At 59.1% G+C, this 16,054-nt stretch overlaps 6 protein-coding genes across 6 annotated transcripts; 4 read left to right on the plus strand and 2 right to left on the minus strand.

Moving 5' to 3' along the window:
- Positions 1-20: 20 nt before the first annotated feature.
- GUITHDRAFT_113167 (hypothetical protein) lies at positions 21-693 on the plus strand (the record flags this gene model as incomplete). The annotated part of the gene is made up of 2 exons (XM_005827557.1): positions 21-187; positions 243-693. 2 exons carry the CDS (start codon positions 21-23, stop codon positions 691-693), a joined length of 618 nt encoding a protein of 205 aa, XP_005827614.1.
- A 4,250-nt stretch (positions 694-4,943) lies between these two features.
- GUITHDRAFT_88647 (hypothetical protein) lies at positions 4,944-6,435 on the plus strand. The gene is made up of 10 exons (XM_005827558.1): positions 4,944-5,211; positions 5,254-5,329; positions 5,382-5,534; positions 5,575-5,640; positions 5,685-5,702; positions 5,752-5,855; positions 5,904-5,969; positions 6,018-6,068; positions 6,113-6,165; positions 6,234-6,435. The coding sequence occupies exons 1-10, from the start codon at positions 4,969-4,971 to the stop codon at positions 6,331-6,333; spliced, it is 930 nt and encodes a 309-aa protein (XP_005827615.1). The 5' UTR covers positions 4,944-4,968; the 3' UTR covers positions 6,334-6,435.
- A 416-nt stretch (positions 6,436-6,851) lies between these two features.
- GUITHDRAFT_154040 (hypothetical protein) lies at positions 6,852-8,591 on the plus strand. Its single transcript, XM_005827559.1, has one exon. The coding sequence runs from the start codon at positions 6,859-6,861 to the stop codon at positions 8,371-8,373; it is 1,515 nt and encodes a 504-aa protein (XP_005827616.1). The 5' UTR covers positions 6,852-6,858; the 3' UTR covers positions 8,374-8,591.
- A 1,175-nt stretch (positions 8,592-9,766) lies between these two features.
- Positions 9,767-10,938, minus strand: GUITHDRAFT_142518 (hypothetical protein; the record flags this gene model as incomplete). Its single annotated transcript, XM_005827560.1, has 10 exons — positions 9,767-9,806; positions 9,853-9,969; positions 10,015-10,070; positions 10,119-10,161; positions 10,209-10,289; positions 10,331-10,395; positions 10,521-10,571; positions 10,618-10,672; positions 10,721-10,833; positions 10,876-10,938. The coding sequence occupies 10 exons, from the start codon at positions 10,936-10,938 to the stop codon at positions 9,767-9,769; spliced, it is 684 nt and encodes a 227-aa protein (XP_005827617.1).
- A 658-nt stretch (positions 10,939-11,596) lies between these two features.
- On the plus strand, positions 11,597-12,533 carry GUITHDRAFT_154042 (hypothetical protein). Its single transcript, XM_005827561.1, has 3 exons — positions 11,597-11,643; positions 12,279-12,396; positions 12,442-12,533. The coding sequence occupies exons 1-3, from the start codon at positions 11,617-11,619 to the stop codon at positions 12,507-12,509; spliced, it is 213 nt and encodes a 70-aa protein (XP_005827618.1). The 5' UTR covers positions 11,597-11,616; the 3' UTR covers positions 12,510-12,533.
- A 118-nt stretch (positions 12,534-12,651) lies between these two features.
- GUITHDRAFT_113173 (hypothetical protein) lies at positions 12,652-13,697 on the minus strand (the record flags this gene model as incomplete). The annotated part of the gene is made up of 2 exons (XM_005827562.1): positions 12,652-13,111; positions 13,159-13,697. 2 exons carry the CDS (start codon positions 13,695-13,697, stop codon positions 12,652-12,654), a joined length of 999 nt encoding a protein of 332 aa, XP_005827619.1.
- Positions 13,698-16,054: the final 2,357 nt, after the last annotated feature.

Below are 16,054 nucleotides of genomic sequence, written 5' to 3' on the forward strand. Positions count from 1 at the left end.
TAGCCCCTCATGGCCGCAAGATGAAGGGCGATATCCACATCCCTGGAATCCGCGATCGAGGGTCCAAGCAGTACGAGGGCTTGATGGCGGACGTGACGTTGGTCCACCCTTACATTGGTAGCTCTGCCGACCTGACCAAGTGGGGTGAGGTCAACCTCGACGCCCTCCATGGTCCACCCTTTCATTGGTGATGGTGGATTTACTGGCAGAAGGTAAAAAGTGCCTCAAGCAAAACAAAGCAGGATCAAGCTAAACCTCCTGGCACACAGCGCACAGCGACAAGCTGCACAATCACACACAAAACACAAGCCCGAAAAGAACCTGTCTGGTGCGAGGCGCATGACGCCCTTGCGGGCGCAAGCACTTCTCGAGCCAGAGGACAGCTCCTCCTCGGACTTTGTCGAGTCGCCCGAGGAGGAGTCTTCGCCGGAGGTCTCCGACTCCGATGGGGGAAACCCTTCGAGTGGCGCCGACGACCGGCGCGGAGCTGGCGAAGCGCCGTCTCCGTCCCTCACTGTGACGTCGGGTGCCTCCGGAGAGCTCGACACCACTGGGGTGCTTGCTGCTTGTCCGAGCGGCGCCTGCTTCCTCCCCGGCATCGGTCGGGTCCCGCCGGTCCTTGGGCATTGCTGCGACGAGATGGATTGCGGCGTCGCCGCCGTCACGGGCGGTGTTGGTCTCGGCTTCTGCTGACTCGGAGGCTAGCGAGGAGGACTACCTCGAGCGGTACCGTGTTCCTGTGTCCAGCCTCCCTCCGTCCGCTTTGTGGCGGCAGCGGACGTCTCGACTGACAGTGGTCAGTCGGCTGCCTCCGGGTATCGCGTCTAAGGGATTTTATTCCTCCTGCATGCTCCTGCTGCTTGTTGCTTGATTGCTTGACCCTTAGGCTGCTTGTCTGCGCGGCTTCGCGCTTGGGCTGGCGGTGCCGCGTCTGGGTGCCAGCAGTGCTGGTTCTTTTCGGGCTTGTGTTTTGTGTGTGTTTGTGCAGCTTCTCGCTGTGGACTGTGTGCCTGCCGATTCAACTTGATCCTGCTTTGTTTTGCTTGAGGCACTTTTTACCTTCTGCCAGTAAATCCTATACATCCAGTGACACCACTGGGGTGCTTGCTGCTGATCCGAGCTCGCCTGCTTCCTCCCCGGCATCGGTCGGGTCACGCCGGTCCTTGGGCATTGCCGCGGCGTCGCCGCCGTCACGGGCGGCTACCACTGACTCGGCTACCGCTGCCAGGCTCGGAGGCTAGCGAGGAGGACTACCTCGAGCGGTACCGTGTTCCTGTGTCCAGCCTCCCTCCGTCCGCTGCCCCTGGCGGACCCCCGGGCAGCGCCGGCTCCTTGTCGGCGGCTGCCCTTTCTCCGTCCGCGGCCGCCCGCTTTGTGGCGGCAGCGAACGTCTCGACTGATAGTGGTCAGTCGGCTGCCTCCGGGTATCGCGTCTAAGGGATTTTATCCCTTCCTCCTGCATGCTCCTGCTGCTTGTTGCTTGATTGCTTGACCCTTAGGCTGCTTGTCTGCGCGGCTTCGCGCTTGGGCTGGCGGTGCCGCGTCTGGTTGCCAGCAGTGCTGGTTCTTTTCGGGCTTGTGTTTTGTGTGTGATTGTGCAGCTTCTCGCTGTGGACTGTGTGCCTGCCGGTTCAGCTTGATCCTGCTTTGTTTTGCTTGTGTGTGTTTGTGCAGCTTCTCGCTGTGGACTGTGTGCCTGCCGGTTCAGCTTGTTCCTGCTTTGTTTTGCTTGAGGCACTTTTTATCTTCTGCCAGTAAATCCTATATCTTGAGGCACTTTTTACCTTCTGCCAGTAAATGCTATACCTCGCTTCATCTGGTATCTGGCGGACATCATTGCTCAGCGCTCGATGCCTCTTGAGGATGCGCCGCTTGGTCGGCACTTCGTGCCTGATGATGGACCTGCTGCTGAGGTCTTGGCTCGCAAACGCGCCGCCACCTATCAGCTTTTACCTTCTGCCAGTAAATCCTATACTCTACCTCAGCGCTTCACCATGCAGCTGACGCTTGAGGCGCTCTTGTCTGGTGCGAGGCGCATAACTGCTGAGGTCCTGGCTCGCAAACGCGCCGCCACCTATCAGCGCCTCACTATGTAGCTGACGCTGGAGGCGCTCTTGTCTGGTGCGAGGCGCATGACGCCCTTGCGGGCGCAAGCACTTCTCGAGCCAGAGGACAGCTCCTCCTCGGACTTTGTCGAGTCGCCCGAGGAGGAGTCTTCGCCGGAGGTCTCCGACTCCGATGGGGGAAACACGTCGAGTGGCGCCGACGATCGGCGCGGAGCTGGCGAGGCGTCTCCGTCCCTCACTGTGACGTCGGGTGCCTCCGGAGAGCTCGACACCACTGGGGTGCTTGCTGCTTGTCCGAGCGGCGCCTGCTTCCTCCCCGGCATCGGTCGGGTCCCGCCGGTCCTTGGGCATTGCTGCGGCGTCGCCGCCGTCACGGGCGGCTACCGCTGACTCGGCTACCGCTGACTCGGAGGCTAGCGAGGAGGACTACCTCGAGCGGTACCGTGTTCCTGTGTCCAGCCTCCCTCCGTCCGCTGCCCCAGGCGGACCCCCGGGCAACGCCGGCTCCTTGTCGGCGGCTGCCCTTTCTCCGTCCGCGGCCGCCTGCTTTGTGGCGGCAGCGGACGTCTCGACTGACAGTGGTCAGTCGGCTGCCTCCGGGTATCGCGTCTGAGGGATTTTATTCCTCCTGCATGCTCCTGCTGCTTGTTGCTTGATTGCTTGACCCTTAGGCTGCTTGTCTGCGCGGCTTCGCGCTTGGGCTGGCGGTGCCGCGTCTGGTTGCCAGCAGTGCTGGTTCTTTTCGGGCTTGTGTTTTGTGTGTGATTGTGCAGCTTCTCGCTGTGCCACGGTGCGCTGTGTGCCAGGAGGTTTAGCTTGATCCTGCTTTGTTTTGCTTGAGGCACTTTTTACCTTCTGCCAGTAAATCCATTATCTCACTGTGACGTCGGGTGCCTCCGGAGAGCTCGACACCACTGGGCCGGGGGTGCTTGCTGCTTGTCCGAGCGGCGCCTGCTTCCTCCGCGGAATCGGTCGGGTCCCGCCGGTCCTTGGGCATTGCCGCGGCGTCGCCGCCGTCACGGGCGGTGTTGGTCTCGGCTGCCGCTGACTGACTCGGAGGCTAGCGAGGAGGACTACCTCGAGCGGTACCGTGTTCCTGTGTCCAGCCTCCCTCCGTCCGCTGCCGCCCCAGGCGGACCCCCGGGCAGCGCCGGCTCCTTGTCGGCGGCTGCCCTTTCTCCGTCCGCGGCCACCCGCTTTGTGGCGGCAGCGGACGTCTCGACTGACAGTGGTCAGTCGGCTGCCTCCGGGTATCGCGTCTAAGGGATTTTATTCCTCCTGCATGCTCCTGCTGCTTGTTGCTTGATTGCTTGACCCTTAGGCTGCTTGTCTGCGCGGCTTCGCGCTTGGGCTGGCGCTGCCGCGTCTGGGTGCCAGCAGTGCTGGTTCTTTTCGGGCTTGTGTTTTGTGTGTGATTGTGCAGCTTCTCGCTGTGCGCTGTGTGCCTGGAGGTTTAGCTTGATCCTGCTTTGTTTTGCTTGAGGCACTTTTTACCTTCTGCCAGTAAATCCGTATCCAGGCCTCCGAGTCAGCAGTAGCAGTAGCCGAGACCAACACCGCCCGTGACAGCGGCGTCGCCGCAGCAATGGCGGGCCAAGGACCGGCCGGGTGTGACCCGACCGATGCCGGGGAGGAAGCAGGCGAGCTCGGACCAGCAGCAAGCACCCCAGTGGTGTCGAGCTCAGTCTCCGGAGGCACCCGACGCCGTCACAGTGAGGGACGGAGACGCCTCGCCAGCTCCGCGCCGGTCGTCGGCGCCACTCGAAGGGTTTCCCCCATCGGAGTCGGAGACCTCCGGCGAAGACTCCCCCTCGGGCGACTCGACAAAGTCCGAGGAGGAGCTGTCCTCTGGCTCGAGAAGTGCTTGCGCGCGCAAGGGCGTCATGCGCCTCGCACCAGATAGGAGCGCCTCCAGCGTCAGCTGCATGGTGAGGCGCTGATAGGTGGCGGCGCGTTTGCGAGCCAAGACCTGAGCAGCAGGTCCATCATCAGGCACGAAGTGCCGACCAAACGCCGCATGAGACGTCGGATGCCTCCGGAGAGCTCGACAGTAAACATTCCAGCACTGCTGGCAACTGTCAGAAGACTCACCCGGCATCGCCAGCCCACGCGCGAAGCCGCGAACACAAGCAGGGAGGGTGAGAGAATGAATACTCGCATAAGGTAAAAGTGCCTCAAGCAAATAAGCAGGAACAAGCTAAACCTGCACTGCACTGCGGCATGCACACAGCGCACAGCGAGAAGCTGCACAAACAATTACAACAACAAAAGACCAAAAGTAACCAGCACTGCTGGCAACCGTCAGCAGACCCGGGACCGCCAGCCCACGCGCGAAGCCGCGCAGTCTGTAGGAGGGGTAACTTATCACAAGAGCAGCACTGCGGGAGGGGACGTCCGAGATGAAACCCCCTGAGGCCGCGGGCCGCTCGGACCTTGTCGAGACGGTCCGACGCCCGGCGACTGAGTCGGAAGTCTGCGCCGGAGAGGAGGAACAAGCTAAACCTGGAGCGGTACCGACACTACTGAGTAACCCACGGTAGTAACCGAACAGTGACAATCGGGCGGCCGGGCCGGCCGGGGCCCGGCCCGGCCCGGGCCACTGGGCCGTGCGTGACGGTGACTGGTCACTGAGTCACGGTTACGACCGCGGCCGCTCGGAGCTCGGACCACTGCCGCTGAGCTGCGAGGTCCAGCTCCACTCTTATCGGAGGGCCCGGCACTGCAGTGCGGCAGACCCGGGCCCGTACCGTCCACTGCCAGGCCCCTGAGGCGGGCCGCCCGGATGTACGTCGGTGGAGGATCGCTTGTTCAACACTTCACAAAAAAATTAAAAAGAATTGTTTTAAGGAGCGCAGTGGTCATGGTGCGAAGCTTGCGTGTGGCGCTGCTTCTCCCTCTCCTCATGCTGCAAGAAGCGACTTGCTTCGCTCCTCCTTCCCTTCTTGCTCCCTCCTCTCCCAAGCTCACTGCCTCCTCTCCCAAGCTCACTGCCTCCCCTCGCTTCCCCCGCGCCACATCGCATCGGCTCTGCGAGATGTCAGTCAGCGAGTACGAGACTCTGAAGGGGTTGAGAGTGAAGAACGTCAAGACATGTGAAGGTGCCGACATCGTCTCTCCGTCAGGCCGCCGCCTCCTCGTCTTCCTGGTGAGCAGTCACGAGCACGAGAAATACCTGAGAATCATTCAGACGCACTTCGGGGACCTCTCGTCTTGGGAGTACGCAAGACAGCTTCTGCACTACATGCCTCTCCTCCACTCGCGAGGTGTTGGATCTTCAGGCTGTTGTCCGCCAGCGTGTCAGTCATACGCATGCAGGAGTCAAGGTGATGGCGATCGGCATAGGCAGTCAAGAGGCTGGGAAGAAGTTCGCGGATCAGCTCAAGTTTCCAGAGGAGCTCCTCTTCTTCGACCCCGACGCCTCCTGTGCGGCTGAGCTTGGTTTCAGCGCTGGGTTCGGAAGAAGCTCAGGTGAAAGCGCATGCAGTCATGCAAGTCTGACGTCAAGCAGCACGAGACGCACAGTCGAACCCTCTATCACCTTATCTTCGTCTCCTCCCCATGCTCCTTGGCATCGGTGACTTTCTCGTCCTCGTCTTCCGTGTCTCATCAGCTTCGCAGGGTCTCCCGGAACCCTCGGGCGGGTAGCGCAAGGGCGTGTCGAGACTGAGGGGATGACGGCGAGCATGGCAGGTGATCTACGGCTACTTCGGCGACCGAGGCTACGATCCTAAATGGACAGTCTCACACCTAAGAGACTTTGCGACTGGAAGCTTCCCCTTCGTCGAGCCGGTGAGGGGCGGGGAGCAGCAGTCTGGAGCCTCACAGTTGTGCTTGTAGGAGCTCTTTGATAGGCTGGGCTCAGGTTATCTCCGCCCCTTCGAGCTCGCCACAGTTCGTCTTCAGGTTTTCACTTCCTCATCGTGCAAACGACGAGTGACGCTCCTGTGCTAGAACATGATCGGCATCTTGGAGCAGTGGAACGAGCTGATCCCTGAGAACCAGGTGCTGCTCAAGTCGCAGGCTCCCTGTTCCTCATGCTTTGCCAGGATCTCGTCGTACAGCAAGGAGGAACGATCGTGATGGAAGGCGACCAGACCATGTGAGTTGAGAAGCCGCTCGTGTTCTCAATACTTGAGTTGCTCCTGGACTGACTGCTGGGTGTTGCAGATACAGATTTGACGACAGAGGCATTCTCGTCTACGCGGGAGAGCGAGGGGTCGCCTCGGTCCCGCAGGTGATCGAGAAGGCGCTAGGAGAGAAGCTGTGATGCGGCTCGTGTCAGTGCGAGTTCAGCCGCATCAGAGGGCAAGGACAGGCGTTAGTTTCTTGTGCTCCTGCTCATTGAGAGTGAAGCTAAACATGTTCTGCCATCTCTCTTTCACTCCCTTCCCTCCCGCCTGGCGCCCTGCCAGGCTTTCAGTGTTCAACCGGGCATGCTTAAGGGCCTGTCACCTAATCAGTGTCTTGTCTGCCAGTCCGACAAGCTGGTCTGGTACCGCGTTTAGTGACAGTCAGGTCTGCACTGCCTGGCACTATCTGACTGGCATCAGTGTTTCTCGGAGGGCTCCGCGCGTCAAGTTCCGTAAGTCTTAGCCTGTAGAACCCTCAGCGACAGTGGCTCTGACGGCGGCGTGACAGTCTGTCGGACTGGCCGGGCCGCCTTGAAGCCTCGGAAGGCTGACTCGAGTGACGGCGGGACCGGGTCCGGTCGCCGCCGGGGCCGCGGCCGGTTTCAAAACCGTAACGGCCTCGGGACAACGATCTGTAACCGATGTCCGTTATCGGTTGAGGCATGGCGACAGAGAAAATGGCGCAGGAAGCGGTGGGGGCGCTAGGAGGAGGAGAGGAGAGCGTGATAGAGCATCTGTCTCAGGTTCTGGCTGTTGCTGCACTTGAACATGAAGAAAATGCGACAGAGAAGTTCATGGAGTTAAGTCGCTCAGTTCTCGAATCCACTCTGAGATGGAGGAAGGAGGGAGCGTCGCTTGGGCAAGAGCTGAGCGACGTGATCAGCATCCGTGATCTCTTCAAGACACCCAAGAGCTCAGTTGACTTCTCCAGCGGAATCCTCAAGGAAAACATCTACGAGCGTGTCACTGATACTTACGTCCCAGACGTCGCAGCAGAGGCGCAGCTGCTTCAATGGGCTGGGATATGCATCGGGGAGGTAGAAACCCAGAAAGTGATGCTAGCGATGAGGAGGCTTGCAGCAGAGCATCCAGAGCTCAAGATGGTTCGTTTCTTCGGAAAGATGCTGGGGACGCGAGGCGATTACTACATATGTGAAGGCGAGATGACATGCCCCGATGAGATGGCGCCGAGGGGGCTCAAGCCCAACGATCCGAGGAGGAGGAGCATCGAGAAAGCGATTCATCACAACAAGCTCAAGTACTTTGTGTGCAGCTACCCCGGAGCGACGTGGACAACTCTCCCTAACGTCAACCTCGAGCAGCTGCAAGCAGTCGGCTCGATCAAGAAGCTCTTGACTGGAGACCTTCACGCCGCGTGCGCGAGCTATCCTCCGTTTCCCGGCGAGACTGAGGCCGAGTACCTTCGCGCCAAGATTGCATGGATTGGAATCAACACGATCTTGTCACCAGCAGGATTCTATAAGGAAGTCCCCGCAGACCTCGAGAGCTCGCCTCGTCAACCCGACAACATCATTCAGCACGAGGGCTCGTGGAGTCCCTTCGAAGACGAGGCTCAGGCCCGCAGCATCGGCTCATGGGCGAGACACTATCCTCCTCTCCCCGACGATGACAACTTCCCGGATGACTTCGGCCCTGATGAGGAGGGCAACTGGCCTGTGATTGACCCCGAGCCTTATCCCATCCGCCCCCTCGACCCTGCGGTGGAGGACGAAAAGTGGTTCTCTCGCAGTTGCGCCGCTCAGTGCAAGAGATACGCGCCCGTGGCTCTCTACAGCATCGAGTTCCCCGGCGCTGTCATGGTGTCTAAGGGCGCAAGGTTCTACGCCTTGTACATCGGGTGGGGCAACTCTGAGAACTTCCACCTGCACACCCCAAAATACGCGCCAGGGCTCATCATGCCTCCTGTCAACTCAGACGTCATCTACACGGTCAAGGAAGAGCCTGTCAAGACCACCGATGAGAACGGGAACGTGGTTGAGCAGCCAGTGGAAGTTCCTCCTCCCTACCCGCAGGAGGGTTGGAAGCACTTCAACGAAGAGCAGATGGACTTGCGGGACAAGTTCCAGCTGGAGTGGGAGCTTGAAAATCAGCAGAGGGAACAGAGGATGCTGGAAGCCCAAGACGCAGAGGCAGCAGAGGCGGCAGAGGCGGATTGAAGGTGCAGTGAGGAGGAGGTTCAATCAGTGTAGAAGAGGTGTCAACAAATCGCCTCCATGCGCTCCTTCATCAGCGATCGAGCTTCTCTCCCAGACATCTCTTGAATCTCCCCGTCGGCAACAAAGATGGCGTAGTCGGACATGCTGTTGGATATCCAGAAGAAGTCTCCGCGAGGGGTGAGGATAAGGGACGAGAAGTAAAACTTGTTGCGCAGGAGGATGAACCCAGTCGTCCCCTCCACCGTCCAGTCACCCAGCGACTGCTGCAGCTCGTCGGGTTGCCTGGGACGAGCGTCAGCTCTCGCGCTCCTCCTCCGCATCCTCACCCTTCTTTCATCAGCAAATCTACTTCAGTGAAGCCCGCGAGGAAGCCCGACTAGCGCACGCGTCACCTTCTGCCCCTCGGAGCGACAAGGGACTTACCGGCTCCTCCTTCAACGCTTGTCCGTCTGCCACTGAGTGAACCATGCTGGATCCTGCGGAGAATCTGATGCCTCCATCTCCGTACTCGTGACTGATCTGAGGGAGCTCGTAAATCACAGCACAGAGGCGCCCCCGCCCATCACCTCGATCAGGTTGGAGGTCCCCGCATGGAAGAAAAGCGTCAAACTGTCTCCTGCGCGCACCTCACATGGCTCCCATCACTTGCCTCTGATCCTCATCCCCTCACCATCCTCATCTTCGCAGTGCTTGTCACCCAGACTGGCAGAGCCTCGCTATGGGACAGCGTGAGCGATATGAAAGGAGAGACGAGGTTCGGAAAGAAAGAGAGTGGTGAAGAGCGGGATCGAGAGGAGGAAGATGGGAAGGTGTTGGAGAGGAGGAGGCAGCGAGAACGAGCGACAGAGATAAGAGGCAGGCATGGGACCTTGAAGAGTCAAGACTCCTGCCTCCCCGAAGACCCTCGATGATACGAGGAGAACGAGACGTGAAGGAAGTGGGAGCAAGCGAGAGGCCGCCGAGGGCTTGTACGAGATGCACAGGGGTAAGGAGGGAGAGGAGGAGGAGGAGGCAGACGGAGGAGATGTTCATGGCGCTGGAGGAGAGAGGTGAGGTAGGGGGTACACGCGCTACTCGCTCAAGCAAGGGAGCCTCGAATCCACTGATGGTGGGATGCAAAGGCTTCACGGGAATAGGGGGTAGGGGTGATTATTGAACCCGTAATTTGAACTCTACTCTGACGGACCGAGTAGGTAGGGTGGGTGCATTTGAGTGGGTGGGTACAGGACTCCATAAAACCCGATGGAGGAGGAAGAGCGAGGGGAAGGGGGCGAGCAGAGGAGGAAGAGAAACTTGATGGATGCGGCAGGGGGAGGGGAAGGCAAGGCGATGAGTTCACGTCGTTTCAGTCGCAGGATGATTGTAAGATACATTAGCTTAAGATTCCTACACTTCAGTTGCGGCCGAACATGTCGAGGATGAAGAGGAAGAGGCTGCATGGAGTCATGCAAGCAGACAAAGGGGATCTGAGAGGCTCACTTGATGATGTCCAGGTACAGGTCGATGACGGCCAGGATGTAGTCGTCCGGGCCGAGTCTCGCCATGATCTGCCAGGTGTCGTAGATGATCCAGCCACTCATCAGCAGAGCTCCAAACCTTGCCAGGATGTCAGTCATCCGCGACAGACGCGAGTCAACCTACGCCCCGTAGACGAAGGACGCGTGAAACCCGAACAGCATGTTGCAAAGACCCCAAACCTGAAGGAGCACAAGCTCAGAGCCTCCCAGTCTTCAGGCTCGTCTCACCATCATCACGATAGTTCCTACGAACAGGAAGAGCCACATCCCACTTGCCGCCAGTCAGTCTCGCCTCCTCCTCCTCCTCCTCTCCTCCACCTGAAGTCCCATCGGGTGAGGAAGACGAAGGCGGTCAAAGCCGCGAAGATGCCGAAGGTTGTCGCCCACGCAAGCAGGACGCTGGCAAAGCATCACAGGGAGCGTAGGAGGGAGTCGCTCACATGTTTCCGACGCCTCCAGCCTGGTACAGCGCGCAGATCGTGGCGACCATCCAAGACTCGATGACCTGCTCGAGTCAGAGGGGGAGGGTTGGAGGAGCCAGGACCGTGAAGACGGCGAGGAGGATCAGGTTGGTAGGATAGGAACTCTGACAAGTCGTCAGCCTCAGACGCGCGACGGTCGCTGGGTCACCTTGTTGTAGATGAGGGCGATGAGGCAGATGAAGCTGCCGATCATGGCGACCTGGCAGCGGATGAGGGACAAGCTCAAGTCGCCCCGGCAGACTCACGAGGAGCGGCCAGAACCCGATGCCGATCATGAGGGAGTTGACCGGCGTGACGAACCTGAGAGCAGGTGAGCGGAGGCGAAAGCCTGCCTCAGCTCCATCTCACATGGCGCCGGCACAGCACGCAGCAGTGAACGCTAGCTGGAGGGAGAGGATACTGTAGACCTTGATGATGAACCCTCGCTTCGCCTCTGCCTCCCACTCCGGCGCTCCTCTCTTCTGCTCGTGCATGAGCATGGTACGAGTCAAAGCAGCACTCACCTGCACCGCCTCATACGGCCCTGGCTCGTTCTTGGGGATGCTGCCATAGACCGAAGAAGCCATGGCTTCTACCAACCTTCCGTACCGACGTCCAAGTCTGGGAACAACACAGCAAAGGGCCAAGGACAAGACGGCAGCAGTTGTTCTGTCAACAAAACATGAGTTGAGAACGGTCTATCTCCTCTGATCCTTCTGATATCATATCATCATATCACAACCAATGTGCTTTTCGTCTTGCATGGGTGTTTGCCTTGAATGAATATGATGTGACCAGGTCAGGGATATTCTAATGCCAGCCAATTCTGTAATCTCCTCTTGTCGCGGAGGTCGATTCGATTTCGCTGTTTGTATCTGCCAACATGGTATCTCATCCTCATCACTTTCCCATCGCTCCTCTCGTTGCTTCAAGTACTTGCATATCTCCACTCTCATACGCCTCTGTCTTCTCTTGTCTTCTCCTTGCTCCTCCTCTGCACCCCTTGTCCTCTCCTTTTGCTTGTCCTCATCCTCCGCCATCGTACCTCCCTCCCTAAATAGCAACACGAGGACAGCAGTTCCATTGTTATGATTCTTTTGTTTTCGTGATGTCGCTGTCCTCAATGATCTCTAATTGAAACATCTGAAGTCAACCCGGTAAAATCTGTAGGGGGTAGGGGTGGAAGCATTAGATAAGAAGGGGTATTCGGATGGGTGGTAAAGGTTGGGGGTAGGGTGATCCAGTGACGCTATAACGGGAGTGCAATGTTCGACAAGTTGTGGCGAAACAAGGTGAGGAGAGAGAAGAGAGAAGAGAGAAGAGAGAAGAGAGAAGAGAGAAGAGAGAAGGGAGAAAAGAGAAGAGAGAAGAGAAGGGAGAAGGGAGAAGGGAAGAGAGAAGGGAGAAGGGAGAAGAGAAGAGAGAAGAGAGAAGGGAGAAGAGAGAAGAGAGAAGAGAAGAGAGAAGGGAGAAGGGAGAAGGGAAGAGAGAAGGGAGAAGGGAGAAGAGAAGAGAGAAGGGAGAAGGGAGAAGAGAGAAGAGAGAAGAGAAGGGAGAAGGGAGAAGGGAGAAGGGAGAAGGGAGAAGGGAGAAGGGAGAAGGGAGAAGGGAGAAGGGAGAAGGGAGAAGGGAGAAGGGAGAAGCGAGGAGCGAGGAGCGAGGAGCGAGGAGCGAGGAGCGAGGAGAGAGGAGAGAGGAGAGAGGAGAGAGGAGAGAGGAGAGAGAAGAGGAGTGGAGGTAAAGGTAAAGGAGAAAGGAAAGAGGGAGTCTATCATGAAACTCTTGTAACTCAAGACAAGGCAATCGGTCATCTTAGTTGAAATGAATCCGGATGTATGCAAGAGGATCAGGACAGCAAGTAGAGACGCGAAGCTCGTAGGCGAGGGGGATCTTTGCTTGCTGATCGTTTGAATGTTGTCATGGACAGGAGGACCAAACCGCTAGCTCGAGACAGGCTGGCCGCCCTCAGACCTCAGAGCTTCTGCAGACAAAGCTGCTGCCGTATGGCATGCTCTCTCGCCCGACGAGACACTTCTTCAGTGACGGTAGCTGATGATGGAGGAGACGAGGGTTGACTGAGACTCGGATAGGCGACGGTCTGTGGGGAGAGCACAATCCTCACTTCGGTTCTTCCAAGGATGGAGACTCGCGATGGTGAGAGAGAAGAACCTCTTGCTGTAAAATCTTCGTGTACAAAATGAGAAATGTCTGCAAAGCTATGCGAGGAGAGGTAATAGGGGGTGATGGGATGGAAGGAGAGGAGAGGAGAGGTCGCTTTCCCCGCTGTCCTGCTGCCTCCTTCACTCTCCTTCAGATGCCGAATCCTCATGGTAGCTGACGCTCGAGGGATTCCGCAGTCGCAAGATCATCCCCCTTCCTCCTCCTCCTCCTCCTCTCTCTCCATTCGTCTTCCTGCTGCTTCGGCGGCCTCGATTGTGAACTGTCATATCTTCCTCCGAGTCTTCACTGTACCTCCTCGCCCGCTTTCGTTTCCTCGGCTCTTCCTCTTCGCTCTCTTCGCTCTCCTCGCTCGAGCTCGGGGCTGACCTTGTTTCCCTTCTTCCCTCCCGTCGCTGTCGTCTGCCGTTGCCTCCTCCTCGTCCCACCGCCTCTGCTACTCGTCTCTGAGCGAGTAAGGCGATGGCTCCTCGAAGGAACTCGATCGCCGTCTGATAGTAGACGCTGTCTGGCGGGTTGAACAAGCAGCAGTTGACACCGATGAGCAAGGAGTCAAGTAGCAGCAGCTCGCGTCGCTGGTACCTGTCCACATTTCAACGACGGCAGCTCCCCCCTCTCCCCTCCCTCACCTTCCATGCTCGGCTTGCTGCCTCATCGTCTGCAGGTCCATCGGCAGGCTGATCACCTCCCGGTAGGAGGGAACCTCGAGCAAGCTGACGGGGAGGAGGAAGACCTTGAGCTTGTCGAGCTCCTCCAGCTGTCGGAGCAGAGACTCGGTTTCTTGGCTGAGGCCCTCGGGACTCGCTCGGGACTCCAGCATGACGTTCCACTCTCGTACCTGATCTGCGAGCACCTTGATCCCCTTCCCACCCACTGACAGCGCTAAGGACGCGACCTTGCTGCCAGGCTCGTTGTAGATGAGCGCGTTGGCGAGGAGGAGGAGGAAGTCGGAGAAGAAGAGCAGCGGCTCTTGGTCGTAGCTGGACTCCTCCAGCTTTCTGCCCATGTCGTCGAAGCAGATGGGCGAGAGGATAAGCTTGCTGTAACCGGGAGCTATCTCGTCTGTCACCGCGTGGTGGAACACACGGTGCTTGTCCAACCCCTTCAACTTCATCAGCTGCTTCACCAGCAGCTCTCGCCGTGCCAAGCTTGAGGAGCCTTCTTCCATGTCAGGAGCGCGGGAGGAGGAGGAGGAGGAGGCAGCGAGCAGGTTGGGAGAGGAGCTTTCAAGCTTGATGTGCTTCAAGTTCAGCTTGATCTTCAGCGGTGACCGCTCGCTCCGGGAGGACGCGACGAGAGGTAGCAAGTCGCGCTGACTTGCTACCTCGTTGCTGCTGCTTCCCTGAGCTGCTCCTCCCTCTCCCCCCCCGTCGTCGCTGCCACCTCCTTCTTCTGCTCTCTTCGGCTTGGGATCTTCACTTCCTCAAGCATCTTCCTCGCTGCGGACTCGAGGGCGTTGCCATGCTCGGCGCGACAGGCTTGATCGCAGAGGCAGTGGGACAGGAAGAGTGTGACCTGCATGCTTGCCTGGGAGACAGAGGCAGCGACAAGCTCATCCTCCAGCTCCTGCACGCTTATCCCTGCGTATGTCTCATCCCCTTCTGCCACAGGTGGGGAGGTGCTGAGGGAGCCGCCGCGTTCTCGAATGGCAGACAAGACTTTCTGCCAGCTCCCCTCCTCCATCGCTTCTTCTCTCCCCTCCACTTCCTCCTCTCCGCTCTGCAGTGACCTCGCCCGATGCACCAGCACACATGCGTCACGCAGCATGCTGCTGGCGTCTTCACGTTCATCCTTCTCCCGCAGGAAAATCGCCAGGCAACCACGAAGCAGCAGGACACAAGCTTCCTGCAGGCTGGCAAACGACCCGAAGAGCAGCCGATGCTTCATGTCCCAGCTCTCCCGCGCCAACTTCTGACTCTCCTCCGCTTCGTCCAGCTCCATCCCACCTCCACCGATCAGCCGCGCGTGCTTCCCTTCGAAGCTCGTCCACATGGCTCTCAGCGAGATCTTCCAGTGCCCTTCGCCGCACATCTTGACCAGGTAGCCTCCCTCCCACGCCTGCCACGTGCCATCTCCTTCCACCATCGCCTCCACTCCCTCCCCCACCATCTGCGAGCACAGCAGCTTCGGGTCCCCCGGCGTCAAGAAGAGCCCAGCATTGCGGACGAGGCAGTGCAGGTCGTGGAGGAGCGCTTCCTTCCTGCGGTAGAAGCACTTCCTCAGTCGGCTGCTAATGATGTTGAGGCTGACGGGCAGCGGGACCCGCGACCAGACCAGCTCATCCTCACACCCCAGGAAGGGCTCAGCTGCCTCCGCCCTCATGAAGCCCTCGAGCAGGCGAGAGATCCGCAGCCGCTCAGCGTCGGAGAAGGAGGAGGAGATGCGAGGAGAGGAGCTCTCTTCCCCGATCGGCATGATCTCCCAGGGCGAAACGCTCTCAAAGTCGTTCTTCTCCCCCTCCTCCTCCCGCTGCTCGCCGTCCCATTGCACCCTCAGGCACTGCCAGGGGCTGTCGGGAAAGTCTCGAGGATGGAAGGGCTCAATCCCCCGCACGGTCCCCGTGTAGGGAGTCTCCACATCCTCGAAGCGCATCTGGAACTTGTCGCCGATACCGAAGACGGCGGAGTGGCGCTGGAAGCGATAGAGGGGGATGACGAACTCGGGCATGTGGGTCTTGCGGAAGCTGACGATGAAGGTCTGCAGGGCGATGTCTTCCTCCGGCTCCTTCGCCTCCACGTCTCCGTCCTCAAAGTGCACGCGGTACGTCCTGTCGCCATGGTAGGCTTCGATCACCCCGTTGAACCGTGTTCCTCGCTTCCACCTCGCCTTGACCGGCTGCCCCACGGCGAACTTCTGAGAGCTCGAGCTCTTCTCCACGCTCAGCGGCATCCGGGCGAGGCTGAGAAGGCAGTAGATTGAGTTCTCAGCCTCCTCGTTGGCGGCGGGGAACATGTACTTGATGTCGACTATCTCGCAGTGCTCTGCTGCCTTCATATCTGGGTACTCCTCCCACGGCAGGTACGACCGCTGGCACTGCGCCTCCGGGAACTGACACAGCTGCTCCTCATGCCCCTGCCTGAAGTAGACGACAGCATCTCCCACCTGCGGCACGTACGTCGTGTCCACATTCTGCGGAGGCTCCACCGCTAGCAGCCAATCTCGCGATCTCGCCGCGTTCTTGGCGAGCTCATGCGAGCTGTACCCTCGCCGCCTCATCGCCTGCTCGGGCTGCCAACCTGACTTGATGAAGTCACGAGAAACCTTCGCCTTGGGGAGGACAAAGAGCTCCGAGTCCGACAGCTCCTCTCCGTCCTCCATCTCCTCCCCATCCCCCCCCTGCATCTTGTTCTGACTTCGCCTCTGCGCTCGGCTTGCCCGCTGCTCCCGCTGCTCGCGAGACCTCTTCAGCTTTCGCTTGCTCTCCTTCGAGTCCAGGTGAAAGTCTCTGTCGAGACTAGCGTCCTCCTCCTCACTCTCTGAATCCTCCGCGCTCAAGCTGCCTGGAGAGAATTCGCGCTCGTTGGG

The sequence above is a fragment of the Guillardia theta genome (genome assembly GCF_000315625.1).
Source record: "Guillardia theta CCMP2712 unplaced genomic scaffold GUITHscaffold_65, whole genome shotgun sequence".
In the NCBI taxonomy this organism is placed as follows: Eukaryota; class Cryptophyceae; order Pyrenomonadales; family Geminigeraceae; genus Guillardia; species Guillardia theta.